This window comes from Dermacentor variabilis, unplaced genomic scaffold, assembly GCF_050947875.1.
Source record: "Dermacentor variabilis isolate Ectoservices unplaced genomic scaffold, ASM5094787v1 scaffold_13, whole genome shotgun sequence".
Classification (NCBI taxonomy): Eukaryota; Metazoa; Arthropoda; class Arachnida; order Ixodida; family Ixodidae; genus Dermacentor; species Dermacentor variabilis.
The window spans coordinates 28,711,463-28,725,667 of NW_027460291.1; the positions used below are offsets into that span (position 1 = coordinate 28,711,463).

Below are 14,205 nucleotides of genomic sequence, written 5' to 3' on the forward strand. Positions count from 1 at the left end.
TACTGTCCGTTGGCTGCAAAGTATTTACTAAGGTAATCACAAATAGAATTGGGAACACCTTAGACTTCTGTCAACCAAAGGACCAGGCAGGATTTCGTTAAGGCTACTCAACAATAGACCATATTCACACTATCAATCAGGTGATAGAGAAATGTGCGGAATGTAACCAGCCCTTATATATAGCTTTCATTGATTACGAGAAAGTGTTTGATTCAGTAAAAACTTCAGCAGTCATGGAGGCATTAAGGAATCGGGGTATAGACGAGCCGTATATAAAAATACTGAAAGATATCTATAGCGGCTCCACCGCCACCGTAGTCCTCCATAAAGAAAGCAACAAAATCCCATTAAAGAAAGGCGTCGGGCAGGGAGATACGATCTCTCCAATGCTATTCACATTGTGTTTACAAGAGGTATTCAGAGACCTGGATTGGGAAGAATCGGGGATACGAATTGATGCAGAATATCTTAGTAACTTGCAATTCGCTGATGATATTGCCTTGCTTAGTAACTCAGGGGACCAATTGCAATGCATGCTCACTGACCTGGAGAGCCAAAGTAGAAGGGTGGGTCTAAAAATTAATCTGCAGAAAACTAAAGTAATGTTTAACAGTCTCGGAAGAGAACAGCAGTTTACGATAGGTAGCGAGGCACTGGAAGTGGTAAGGGAATACATCTACTTAGGGCAGGTAGTGACCGCAGATCCGGATCATGAGACTGAAATAATCAGAAGAATAAGAATGGGCTGGGGTGCATTTGGCAGCCATTCCCAGATCATGAACAGAAGGTTGCCATTATCCCTCAAGAGAAAAGTGTATAACAGCGGTGTCTTACCAGTACTCACCTACGGGGCAGAAACCTGGTGGCTTACTAAAAGGGTTCTACTTAAATTGAGGATGACGCAACGAGCTATGGAAAGAAGAATGATGGGTTTAACGTTAAGGGATAGGAAAAGAGCAGATTGGGTGAGGAAACAAACGCGAGTTAATGACATCTTAGTTGAAATCAAGAAAAAGAAATGGGCATGGGCAGGACATGTAATGAGGAGGGAAGACAACCGATGGTTATTAAGGGTTACGGACTGGATTCCAAGGGAAGGGAAGCCTAGCAGGGGACGGTAGAAAGTTAGGTGGGTGGATGAGATTAAGAAGTTTTCATGGACAACATGGCCATAATTAGTACATGACCGAGGTAGTTGGAGAAGTATGGGAGAGGCCTTTGCCCTGCAGTGGGCGTTACCAGGCTGATAATGATGATATTCATGAAGACTGCAGGACTTTGCTGGGCATTATGCAACCGTGAAGCGGTGATTCTTTTAAGGGCACGATTTTGACCCAGAAACTGCACAACAGTCAAAACTGTGAAAACAGGTCAGCCCTACACCTCCATAAATGTTTCAAGTGCATGAATCTGTGAAAAAGGTTTTGGCTTCTATTTGCGGTGATGCTCAGGAAATTCTGACAGTTGACTACGTCCAGAAAGGCCAAACACTGAATGTCAAATACTGCGTGAGCCTCTTGGAAAAGTTGAAAGCCAGCATCGTGGAGGAGCATCCTAAAAAAAGCACGAGCTTGGCATCATTTTCCTCTAGGTGATGTGGCCTGTCGTCAGTAGGCCGGGCCATGCTAGCAATCAGTGCCTGCGGCTTCTAACTGTTCTTGTTTCATTTGCCTGATCTCATACTGTGAGACAATCATCTATTTCCAACAATTGTGAAAAGCTTGAAAGAAGGGCATTTTTCAGTGGATAATTGGCTAAAGTCCACGGTTGGTGAGTAGTGCGATGACGAGGAATAAAGCGGCCCTGAAACGCCTTTTCTTCAAACCTGAGCAACAGGTTGGAATGAGTCAAATGCCTTTCGAGGGTCATATCCACGAAAAAATTTACAACATCAAATGAACAAAGGTATAAGAAGTGCAATAATGACTTCCCTGTCGATACATTGGTTCCTCTCAGCTGGCACAGCACCATTAGGAATGCCCTGCCTATTGCTCCTTTCATTGATTCCTTCGATCGTGTGTTAATGGTAACCTTTGAAGGTAGGTGTCTGACAAAAGTGCCAGAGCGCCACAGAGGATCAATAACAGGCTTGGCGGGAAGAGTTTGCCACTTACCTCCACTTTTTATATCTGCAAGGGTGCATGCAGAATTTTTGCTCATGAAGAAGTCATGAACATTTCCTCAGTAGCAGGTCTCTGTGGGCTGTTGTGCTTCATGTAACGTCATTGCTGATGTTGCCTAAGGTGAGAAAAAAGGGAGAGATTTGGAAAGCTGCAGTATAGAGCAAGCGATCTACTACATTATATTTTAGGTCCCCTGCTTCACGCAGCACGCATAATGTTTGCCTCGCATATTACAGCAGCATTGGCTGTTGATTGGAAACATTTTCTTGCATGTTCAAAAGTGTGTAGAGGCACTTTTATTTTTAATACTTTTTTTAGAGATTGGGAAAATGGAAACATAAGTATGAAGTGCTGTGTTATAGTGTCAAAAGACTGGGAAGATTAGCCAGTCTTAAACAAGTGCATTTCATGTAGGCACTTAGCTTTTCTTATAATCCTAAGTGCCATGCTGTTTAAAATGCCATGATATATAGAAAAACTACCAACTGCGGGGAGGTGAGATCATTGTGCACCAAACAAATGAATCTGTGGAAGACACCTGTTAAAAAGCTGAAGCACAATACTCAGTCAGGTTAGACCGGGAAAGTGTCCTTTAAAAACTGAATTTTTCATTTATTCAGCCAAATAATGATGATTGCTACTGGAAAAATTAAATACTAACTTCAGTATTTGTATATATCGCAACATCAGGGACTTCAAGATATTATTTTCTATTTGAGCCCGTTGGGGGTGGAAAAGGTTCTCGCATCCTACTAGGCTGACCATTTCATTATTTTAGAATGCAATGTAGGACTTCTTTGTCAATAAACAGCTAACCATGGCGAACTGGTGGAGGAATTTCTGGATGCCATCCGTATTTCACTTTTGCATGTATTCTGGCTAACCAGACCTACTGTCACGATTATGCAGAAGCATAATTTAATACAGCTCAGCTTAAACGGGCCCTAAGGAGGAATACTTGGTTAATTTGTACAAGCAAATAACACATCTACCAGCAGAATGGCCACTTTTGAGGAAGTCCTGCTAAGCCAGAAAGGATGCACAAAGCAAAAGGTGGGTGGCTACACCACCCGAATTTCTCGCGCTCTCTTTCTGTGACGTCATTGATTTTGATAGTGGCTACATGTGCTTTGTTAATTGTTTATTGCCGATGAAAGTGTACCTTGCATTCTAAGATAATAATATGCTCAGCCTAACAGGTTGCGAGAACCTTTTCGGTGCCAAAATGTCTAAAATAAAAAATGCCTTGAAATCTGTGATACCACACAATGTTAGGGTGATTCTGTTTTGGCACAAAATTCAGAGCTGGAATGTTTGGCCTGTAGTTTTTATACTTGTAACCATTTTTCAGCCAAGTGTACAAGTCCTATAGCATCTGTTTCATTGTTTGCATTCCTTTAATGAAATTATAAATCTAGAATCGCACAGTGATTATTGCTATCATTGTGGCAGATCATTTAAAATCTTGTGCTTCCACATTGTCTGTAAAGCCTTGTGCATGAAAAAAGAAGTTGCGCAATTTTTATTTGCTCATTTTTTTATAGACATGACGAACTGTGAACGCTCAGCTCTTGCTCAATGATCTGGACACTGTCTTTGTCTTTACGCTCAGCAAGCAGTGTAGCAGAAGTCCAGACGGCTGCTTCTGCTTCCCTGAGGAACACGTTCTCGTGGCGGACTCACACGTGTGGTGAGCTGCGGCCAGAGCATGCCGGCCAGGAGGTGACGCTGTGTGGTTGGCTGGCCTTCAAGCGCATGGACCGGTTCTTGCTCCTCAGGGATGCCTATGGTATCACCCAGGTTTTACTGCCAGACGAAGGGGTAAGAGGCAGCTTGGTAACTCGCTCATGGCATGCAGGAATGTGCACCATGCCTGTTCTACCTACGTGTAACTTGGCATACAACAATGTGCAATCAGATACACTTGTACACATCGTTGAACCACCCAATAAGTCGACAGCAGTGCTTTGTGCGCCTTGCCTGGTAGGCGGGTGGGGCAGCTGTTGACCATGCACCCAATGGCAGTCGGGCCTAATCAAAGCTCATACTTGTTCAGGAGCCCTTGTCTGCTTCACTCACCAATGGTAGCAGCAAGTTATACTCACTGCAGGCTACTCTTGTCATTGCAAGACTTCACACGACTAACATTAGCCGTATCAACGGCTATGGGTGACTGCATTCCTATGCACTGTTCCAAGAATGCTGTCGCTTGTAGGCGTTGATGTATCTGGTGCTGGTCACTTAAAAAGCCAAGAAAGCAGTAGTGCATCCCTGAAAGTGAATAACAGACAGCTCCATTCATGCACTGTCATGCCCATGTCTTGGTGCGTGCTTTGCACAGTTCAAGCATGCGGACTTCACAGTAGCAAATTTATATTTCGCACCACGATTCTCCTGTGGTTTTCTCAATGTCCACAGATTTTAGCAAACTTTGTTCTGCTGGGCAGTGTGGTCATATAAGCCAAATGGCTCATCTGAAAGTTATGCTATTTTTTAACGGAATAATTTGAAAAATTGGCATCTGTGCAGTCATGACCTGTGCCCTTGAAAGGATGATTACTACTCGCCAATCTATTGCTTTCTGTTCATGACTTCAGCATGGGAACAGCAGTGCTGGTGCCAACATTGTGCAAAGTGAGCATGGCACTTGCTGCCTTGAGCAGTGGGTTGACACTTATCTGTTGTAAGAGTTTCAGCAGCAGCGTGACCTTTGTAGTGCACTGCTTTTGCTATATCTTTCCATTAAAGGGACACAAAGGCAAATACCATCAATATTATTGTCAATATTGTTGAGAACAGAGCTTTAGTAAGCGAGAAGTGGAGGTAAATGTAGGACATATTTTGAGACTCTACCAGGACATTCTAGTATACAAGGGGAATGATGTAATACCTCATCATAATTTTGTCACTAGTACTCAACCCCTGGTAATAAAAAGATCATTGCGTTATCATATGCAAGAAAGTGCAATTTATCCACTTCTATTAGATTCATAGTAAAAAGGATTCATTTACATTACCCTTGACAACGACATGGATGGTCAAAAGGTTTAGTTTTCACACGACCACACCACCACACATGCTCACCTTTGGTGATTTCAGTATGGTGTGGTGCTGCACTTGTTCTGTTGGCTTGCGAAGCTCATACTAAGGAGGCAACCACATGCAGGCGATATTCAAGCGACGTGACACATGGACTATGTCGCATTGCAATGTGGGGCAACCACATGGGTGTGTCTGCGTGTGTGAAAACCTTTATTGTAATGAGGTCCGGAGGCTCGACTTCTTAAGCCAAGGTGGGCCAAGAGAAGTTTATTTTACCATTTACAGTAGAAGCTCGTTGATATAATCCCAATACGTACGATTACCCGCCACCTAGCATTTGTGATCAAGAATAAAAAAAAATGACCCAATGCTTTTTTACCAGTTCATACGTTCTCGGAAAACAATATTTTGGAACCAACATTCAGTACTTAGACAAACTGTGATCGTATGATATATTTTCCGGGTGCTAGATGCCATGTAAACAAAAAAACATGCAAGGCACACATGATTGCAAATAGTAGCTGCCGGCTGTAGCAGCTTCCCCATAATACTTCTCATCTGCCCATCTTGTGTGGAAGCACCGGCGCACACTCAGTTTCCTATTCTGTTACCTGCAGATCTCCTCCCGGGTCATTGCACACCGCATTCACAGATACCGCCGCTAACTCTGTTGCAATAAGCATCTTCACCTATCTGTTTTACAGCGTGTGGGGCATAGCACCATTAGAAGCATACTGCATGCTTTTGATAGTCAATAACCCAAATGCGCCACTGTTTCTTGTGCAGGCGGTGTGAAATGAGTGTCATGTTTCGCTCTGGTGGCATCGTAGGCATTGTATTCCAGTGTCGCCCCACCAGCTCGATTTCGTTATGGTTTCTTGTCGTCGTCTTTATCGTTATGCAATTGGAAAATGACAGTGTGCGTTCCGGGACACTCAAGCCCTATTAGCTCCAAGCACGTCAGCGTCTCGCCTTGTGCTGCAGTGATTTGTGCTTTATGGGCACGTCAAAACTTCCTGCCGAAATTCTCTACTTGAAGAAGCTCCTGACCCAGGCTGAATTCGAGGGTCGCAAATGTAAGTTTGCTGAAACCGCAAAAACTACAGAGTGCATCCTGTGCCGCTCAAGCCCCACCAGCTCGGTGCGCGTCGGTGTCTCGTGCTGCCGCGATTTGTGCAATGGTTCACATTATGCAGATGTCAACTACAGTTGAGTCTGACAAATTTATTAGAGACTTTAGGTCGCACTTTGTCCTGCTCAGCACATTTTTTCCTCGAGTTTTTATCCAAAACGTATGAACGAGGTTCTACTGTATTACTTGCTGTCATGGCGGAGAGCAAGAGCGAATACAGATTGAAGCAGGCGACTGATTGCTGCCACGTTGTTACACAATCACGTGGACTTTCGGGTGAGAAGCAAAATTTCTGCAAGCAGCAAGATCTATCTGGTGTCTCTGATGTCTTTGGGTGCTGTTGGCTCTGCCTTGGCTCACTTTCCGGCCGCACTTTCGTATTTTACCCAAACAACCATTGTGTAAAATGGACTGATGGCAGTAAAGGGCGATGATGACAAATGTAGTGTCGCGTGCCGCCTTGCTTAATTTCGTCGGTTCCATTTGGGTCGAATGAACAGTAGTCTACTACTGGATGGGGTGGCATGTCATGTATACGTATTTGCATGCTCCCATGGGACGTGTCAGTTATGGAAAGTCTTTCTGATAAGCATATTATTACTGCCGCAAGAAAGACGAAGTGTCTGGGCTCTTGGCGTGAGTGAGTGTCTGCCTGGCGCTCTGGCTCCGCTGTAAATACAGTGTAAATAGTCTCTTTTGTCTCTGTCTTTCTACACGTAACAATATCATAGGAACATAGATAGTATGTACCGTACAGTCCACTGTTAAATGGCAACGTTCAAATACCCTGTCTACAAATAATGCACAAATACAGTGTTTGGCTATTGGCTACAGCTGAAATGTGGCTTGAGGGCCTGCAACTATATATATATACTAGTGCCGAGAGTCGAGCCTAGTGCATCTAATCAGCCATTACTTTCTCTCAATAAAACAGAAGTACTGCTGAAAAGATCCTCTTCTTGGGCGTATAGGGGGGTTCTGTTAAACCCTATTTCTTGGTGCAAAACGAGACAAACACAAGAAGGACATGCACAGAATAATGCTTGGCAAAGCAAGATGGCTTGAGATATAGTATTGGCTTTATTGCCAGCTGGGTTTAACACTGACTGCACTGAATAGGGCAATCCACTGTTAAAGGGAACACATGAGTGTAGAGCATGTGTGAATGTTTCCTCTGTGGCAAGTGTACAATCAATGGGTGAGCTGTATAGCTGATGACTTGTGGTTGGTGGCACTCGCACCTTTCTGTGCAGCTGTGCCGGGAGTCGACATAGCTTCAGCCGACACTTCCAGCTGGAGCTCCAGCAAAGCGTGCTATAATGTTCCCTTTAACAGTGGACATGGGGAAGGCCTACTAAATGGGGTACAAGACTTGCTTCCTACTAATCTGTCTTCTGTAAAGCTCACAGATGATTATGAAAAGTGCATATTGATCTAAACCGGTGTCACACATGGCCATTGGTGAATTCGAGGGCGTGGAGCAGTGAGCTTATGTGGTGAAGTACATATTTATAGGTTCAAGTTCTGTTTATTTGCATCATTACAATGCGGGCATGATCGGGCAAAAAGTGCAAAGCAATTTACTTGAGAGCACCCAAGCCCCCCATATACATGGCATACAACAAGGATTGTATTGAGATTACAACAGGTGGAGCTATGTTGATAGACATTCCTGCTTATTCAGCATGTTCTTCATCTTTGATAAAACATTTTTTAAGTGCTATCATGCCCTAATCGTACGCGAGAAAGGAAATAAGGAACGCTGCTTTTGCTTATTTCTTTTTTAAACTGTCTTATGATTGTGGCGTAGCTGGGACACTAAAACGCACTGGCTTAAAAATTAAGCCTCTGTGATCACAATGCAAGAAGATGATGACAGTCCACAGTCAGAATGCACTGACGTGATTGTTGCATCAATTTTGAGGAGTTGTGTGGCAGATGCAAGTGCATCTACTATTTGTAACTAAAGGTAGTTTACTATTATAAAAATTTTCAGCAGCATGCTTGACGAGCATTGTGACTCATCATCAATTGGGTATAGGCCTGCACCATTGTAAATAGATTGAGTATGGGTTTTTATATAAAGCCACTTCATGCCTAAGCTACAGTAGGCTCTCTAACCTGGGCAGATGGAAATTTGGCCCTTCTGTGCAGTAGCTCTCTGAGTAATGTTATGTGCCATACTTGGGTGCTTTAATTTGCTAACATAGCTTCACTGTAAGATGTTGAGCATAATCTTAAATTCTTTTGTCGCTGGTGTTTCTGGATTCATTGCTTACCAAAACTGCAATACAGGCATTGACACCAACAGTGTGATGGAAAGGGGCAGTTTCGCCACACGATGCTGCCATTTCTAAGCAGCTACTGACCTGTTCGCATTTTATTTGCACTACATGACTGCTTGTGAATCACATGCAAGCTGTGAGTAGATGTGACTGGTGTTACCTGAATAGAACTTTGTTGTAAGTCTACCTGAAAGCCTCAGTAGTTTCTATTTTCTTTCTTTTGCTTGATGCTCGAAATGAGACTCAGCCTGCACTTTGACTTTCTTGGTGCAACACAGTCTTATGGCCCAGCATTGAAATGGAATCGTGATATGGTGCTTAGCCTAGAGACCTACTTGTTTGAGTCGCATTAGAAAGGTCAAGAGTGAGAAGAACATAAATATTCAAAGGGTTCAATTTTTCCTTATTTACAACCATATGAAGGAAACAGACAGTGAAGCCAGTGAAAGCATGGGGCTAATTGATTGTTATATGTATTTGAAGTGAAAATGAAAGTTGATGAAAAGATGACTTGCTGCAGATGGGAGCCAAACTGACATCTTGCACATTACACGTGCGATGCTCTACTGAAATAAGTTACCATGGAGGCCATGAGGCCGGACAGTTACAAGTGCTTGTATGAGTCTGAGTCTCGAGCACTGTGACTTTTCACTGTAAAGAACAAGCATGGCAGTGCTGTGGGTATGCCTTGGGGTGATCTTTGTGTACGAGTGCATTTGGCTGTGCTGCCTTCCATTTGCGAATATCTCCAGCTCCACACATCTGCTGTGTTTCCAGGCAGAGTCGGCGAAAACCCAGCTTGAGTGCCTGCCACTGGAGTCCGTGGTTAAGGTGACGGGCCAGGTGGTGTGCAGGCCTTCCAACCAGTGCAACCCGGTCAGTACTGCAGCCCATCCACACCGTCTTTTCTTACTCTTTCCTTTTCTTTTCTTATGTTGTTGTTTATTATGAAAATAATTGCATATTGTATGGCATTCACAGAAAGTGCTTGGACGGCAACATTGCACAGCTGAGCCATATTGTCATTTGCTGTAATACACGCAGGGCTAAGAATTGCAGCACATTAGAAGCAGAGTAGCAGTTTCTGAAAACAAAGCAGTGGAAATACAGCTGGTTGTATCGGAACAGAAAATTGTGTGAGTTGGTGCGCATCCATTGTGTGGACAATGAGCAGACGTTTGTTTTTGTCGATTAAAACAAACACATGTGACATAATACTTGTGCAAAGATAGGAAACACATTGTTTCTTTTTAAATTTTTTTTGCTATTACAAGCATACAGGGTTTTTTTAGCTGCACCAAATTTTTAAAATGAGAAAAATATAAATCACGGTTGTGTTATGTTTACCATTCGAGTGTACAGATTGGCAGCCTCTAGATGTGGAGCAGTTTGCGCTATTACATGCGTAATTAGCAAAGTTATGGTAATTAACTTTAGAATTATCAACTCTAGGTGACTACAGCAAATGAGTACTTTGGGGCCCGTCCTCGACACTACCGTACTTACACGATTGTTAGTCGACTCGAATGTAAGTCCCATATCGTGTGTGACAGGGAAAAAAAAAAAAAAGAAGAGCATACCCTAGGGCGCATTACATAATAAAAATTTATTAGTAGTTGGCATGGTCACTGGGCTACTCGTCTTCACTCGTGCCATCGTCCTCACTAGCGCTGCCATCGTCATCGCTGCTACAGTCCCACAACATATCGTCATCCAGCGAAAGTTCACATTTGGCAAACGACCACACCACAACATCTTGTGGAACAATAGCCCATACCGAATGCACCCAACCACACGCAGCTGTTAGGGAGGCTCTTTTGACAAGTCCGGTTGGCGTAAGTTCACGGTCTTCTGCCGCCAGCCACTTGTTGTACTCATGGCGGAGCAGGTCCTTGAAAGGCAAAGATCCGGACTTGTTTCATGACCGTGTCACACTTCACTGGCAAGGACCGATCACGCATTTCAGTGACGTACGCTGCAAGCTTTGCCTACAGCTCCGGAAAGTGTCCCGACTTTGGCTTGTGGGAAATTCTCTGCTTGCTGTCTCAGGTGAAAATTTTCCTTCGCTGCAGTCGCCACTCTCGCACCACCCATTCAGAAACATCGGACTTGCGGCCCGCTGTGCAGTGATTTGTTTCTTCGGCATAAAGGCTGGCAGCCCTCTTGAACGCTGCTGTGAACGAGCGTTGAATGTTTAGTGTGCCTGGAGCACTGAGGACGACTGAGGAAGCATGGAGGTAGCATGTAGCCAGCAGTCGAGTCAAATGCTTCAAACTAAGAGCTACAGGCATGGATGAAGGAAAACTAAGGAAAGGCCCTACCCCCTCCACGCGCTAGGACAAAAGTGTGGAGGAAATTACATAGTAGGTTCTCCTTCTTTTCCCTTTTTTGCTTTTGCTATAGCGGCTATGCTTTCGGGCCACAATGGCGGCTTTGTTAATAGTTCTGTACACTCACACGTGTTGCTCCATTGGTTTCGTACCATGGCAAAGGCGCAAAGGGCAGGTTTGCGTTAGTCTCTGTGTTTTGTTGTGCTGTGTTATCTGGACTGCGCTCTCCTGGATGTTGCTGTGGCCAGGTGGGACAGGACGAACTAAAGCTAGGGAAATGAATGTGCAGGCAACGCAAAGTACCGCGCCACGGCAATGGCAACGGATGAAGGAATATCTGGCGAGAAATTTTCCCCTCTTCGGTGGAGTCCTGCTAACGTGCCATCGCAGGCCGAAACTGATGCGTTTCAGAATCTGTACAATGAACGCCTTGCAGGTCAGTGATTCCTGCTTTTGACAGCGCATGGTGAATTTGCGGCACGTATATGTACATTGAGCAAGAATGCATAGTCCTGGTTTTAGAACATTCGTGCTCAGTAACAGCTTGCTTTTGTGCATGTTAAAACACATGTTGCCTAACTGTTCCTTGTTTCTCGCAGTACTCGTGACAGCACGAAGTCTTTTAAGCAGAGCGCGTTCGAGGTTCATGCACACTTGCACAGGTGTACCACAGTACATGTGCTGATACATATTTTGCTGCTCTCAACACCGGGCGCCGGCCAGTGGATGCTCCCAGGGAAGATGGGAAAGAAGCGGCTCTTTTGACTTAAGGAACGAATCCTCCCTACCAGAGGCATATTATCTGTGCTGGCGGAAGCGCAGGGAAATGAAGGTTAGCGGATGCGCTGCAAGAGTGAGCAAGGCTCCACAGAACGTACGCCTGCAAACACATCAAACGGCTGTTCCATGGTCGCACGTAGGCCGGTTCTACATGCGCACTGTTCTGCACCGTACGCCGGCTATCGCAAAACTTGGGTTCCGTGAAGCTTCACTTACTGTGGGAAGAAGGCACCTCAGGCCACCTCAGTGAATCTAAGCGTGGAGTCAGAAATGACATTCTGCCTCCTTGCTTGCACGCTGTCATAGTGATGCGCAGCCACCCGAACGACGATTCTTCAAGCCACAGCAAGAATATGTGTTTGTGCTAATAAACTCCAAATGGATCGCAAATGGGTCGGTGTCGTACATGTCTCCAGTGCATTCGTGCAGTGCAGTGAGAATGCGAACATTTTCTTCGTATTGCCAGACTTCTAGCTTACAAGTCCGTCTGATAGCCCCAGGAATCCCAAGCAGAGAAAAGCAAATGGAAGGCAGCGATAAAGGTGACCTTTTTAATAACACGCAAGAACTGGGCAGCGGCGGGTACCTGCGGGTGATGAGAACAGTTCAGTTGGCTGGCCTTCTAAAGCATGTTTATTTTCATAAAAGCCGGTAAAAGCAGCCGATTCAACCTCGCGGTCCAATCTGCAAAGTTCATTATGAACTTCTTTCAACATGACTTCAGCGACGGTAATGCAATGAGATATCACGATTACATCCTTTTGTTTAGTATTGCAGAGCACGCGTGTCCGAGCAGCCCGGTTGCACCCAGCGCGGCTTGGTTTCGCGAGAAATGTTAACAAAAGAGGAGAACTGGCCCGATATGATGGTGGAGCAACGCCAACTTCCGGCTTCACTTAGCTTCAAAAAGAGTGACGTCAGGGCCCCTCCTCAGTTTTCCTTCCTCCATGGCTACAGGGAAAGAGAAACACATGAGTGGTGTCTGCTCTTCCATGAACTATTTATACTCCCTGCAAGTGCCACCATTCTGGAGGTGATGCCGCGAATGGAACAGCGGCACTTCCATCAACTATTGACATCCCCCCCATGAGTATTGTGTGTGCTGTAAAACTATAAAAAATGTTGAAAAACCCTTATAAAAAGTGAACAAACGCGCGGGATAGCGAAAACAACGGGTAGGGCCATAGAGCAAACTATAAAATTGTAACTACGTTGTAGTTCCCTTGATATCTTGTTGGTCTCGCTTTTTTGGCGGTGCCATGTTGTTTCGATTGTAAGTTGACCCCCCCCCCCCCCACCACACACACACTTCAGATTTTCACATAAAAAAAGAAAAGATAGGTTGTCTTACAATCGTGTAAATACGGTACCTATCCCAACGATAAAATTTTGGATAGCCATGTTCGTGTGGGAGCTACACAAACAATTAGTTCCCCTTGGAAGGCTCCTTAAAACCAAAACTGGCTGGCAGAAGAGCGCCTGTGTCGTCGATGTTGCTCCCCCCCCCCCCCCCACCTGCCTTTCGTCACGTCTATAGTCGGGTACAACTTTAGAAAAAAGGGGAGGCCCCGCCCAGATGACTGAAGCGCGACAGCCGATCGCCTCCGCAACTAAAATTGTCCTGCTCAAAAAATCTTGCTTCTGAAATGCGTAATTCTTGGTATAAATAAAGACTTTTGTATTTGATGACTGGTTTAGTGGAGCTCTCATGTGCTACAGCACTTGCCAGATCGTGTGAGAAAAATAACCCAGTGCCGTCTGCAACGCTGCCTATCATCTGCTCTTCAGCTTCATTGAAAGTTACAAAAGTAGAAAGAGCAACTCTGCATCGCTTTTGCCCTGGTTTACATGTACATGGCACATTTACTGCTTGCTTTCTGAGTTTAAAATGAATCAGTTGCTATTGAAAAAGTACAGTGAAACCTCGTTAAACCATAGTCGGCCGGAGCTTGTAAAAAGTATGTACTAAATAGTAGTACTGCTTAACCGAAATAGCATGAAAGTGCCCACTTATCTGTCAAAAACGGAACTCAGAGAGAGTGCGATGAAAGGGGAAAAAATATGCAGTATTTATTCACTTCGCACGAAAAAAGTGTTATTTTCGTTTGATGCCACGCCGGCTTAGCAGCAACGATAGCGGCCTCAAACTTATTGAAGTTGCGAGCCAGCTTTTCAGCCAGCCCCTTCTCCGCAAACACTTGCATGGCAGATTTATCGTTGGCATTACATATTCTCCGTGCACAGGCGCAGTAGCGCTGCAGAAGTCGCAGGGCGCCTTTTTCATTGTGGGTTGCTGTTCTCGTGACAATGATTGCATTCATGAAGCTGGCATAACGCGCAGCTTCTGCCATTGTCGGGCCTGAATCGCCCGTGCTGTCACTTTCCATGTTGTCCTCATCACTGTCGCTAGTCGATACTTTGGCAACAGCAGAGGCAACGATGGCAAAAAGTCGAACCTCGTAGCCGACATCTCTTCGCGGTCGCAGCAGCGCTGCTGAGCAACTTCATCGCAC

At 44.8% G+C, this 14,205-nt stretch overlaps 1 protein-coding gene across 2 annotated transcripts in view; it reads left to right on the top strand.

Moving 5' to 3' along the window:
- AspRS-m (aspartyl-tRNA synthetase, mitochondrial) overlaps positions 1 to 14,205 on the top strand; it is a 179,652-nt gene that overhangs the window by 10,464 nt on the left and 154,983 nt on the right. For both annotated transcript variants that reach the window (XM_075677586.1, XM_075677587.1), the window contains 2 exons: positions 3,736 to 3,944; positions 9,360 to 9,458. In XM_075677586.1, coding sequence (XP_075533701.1) covers positions 3,736 to 3,944; positions 9,360 to 9,458 — 308 coding nt within the window. The remainder of the gene's footprint in view (positions 1 to 3,735; positions 3,945 to 9,359; positions 9,459 to 14,205) is intronic.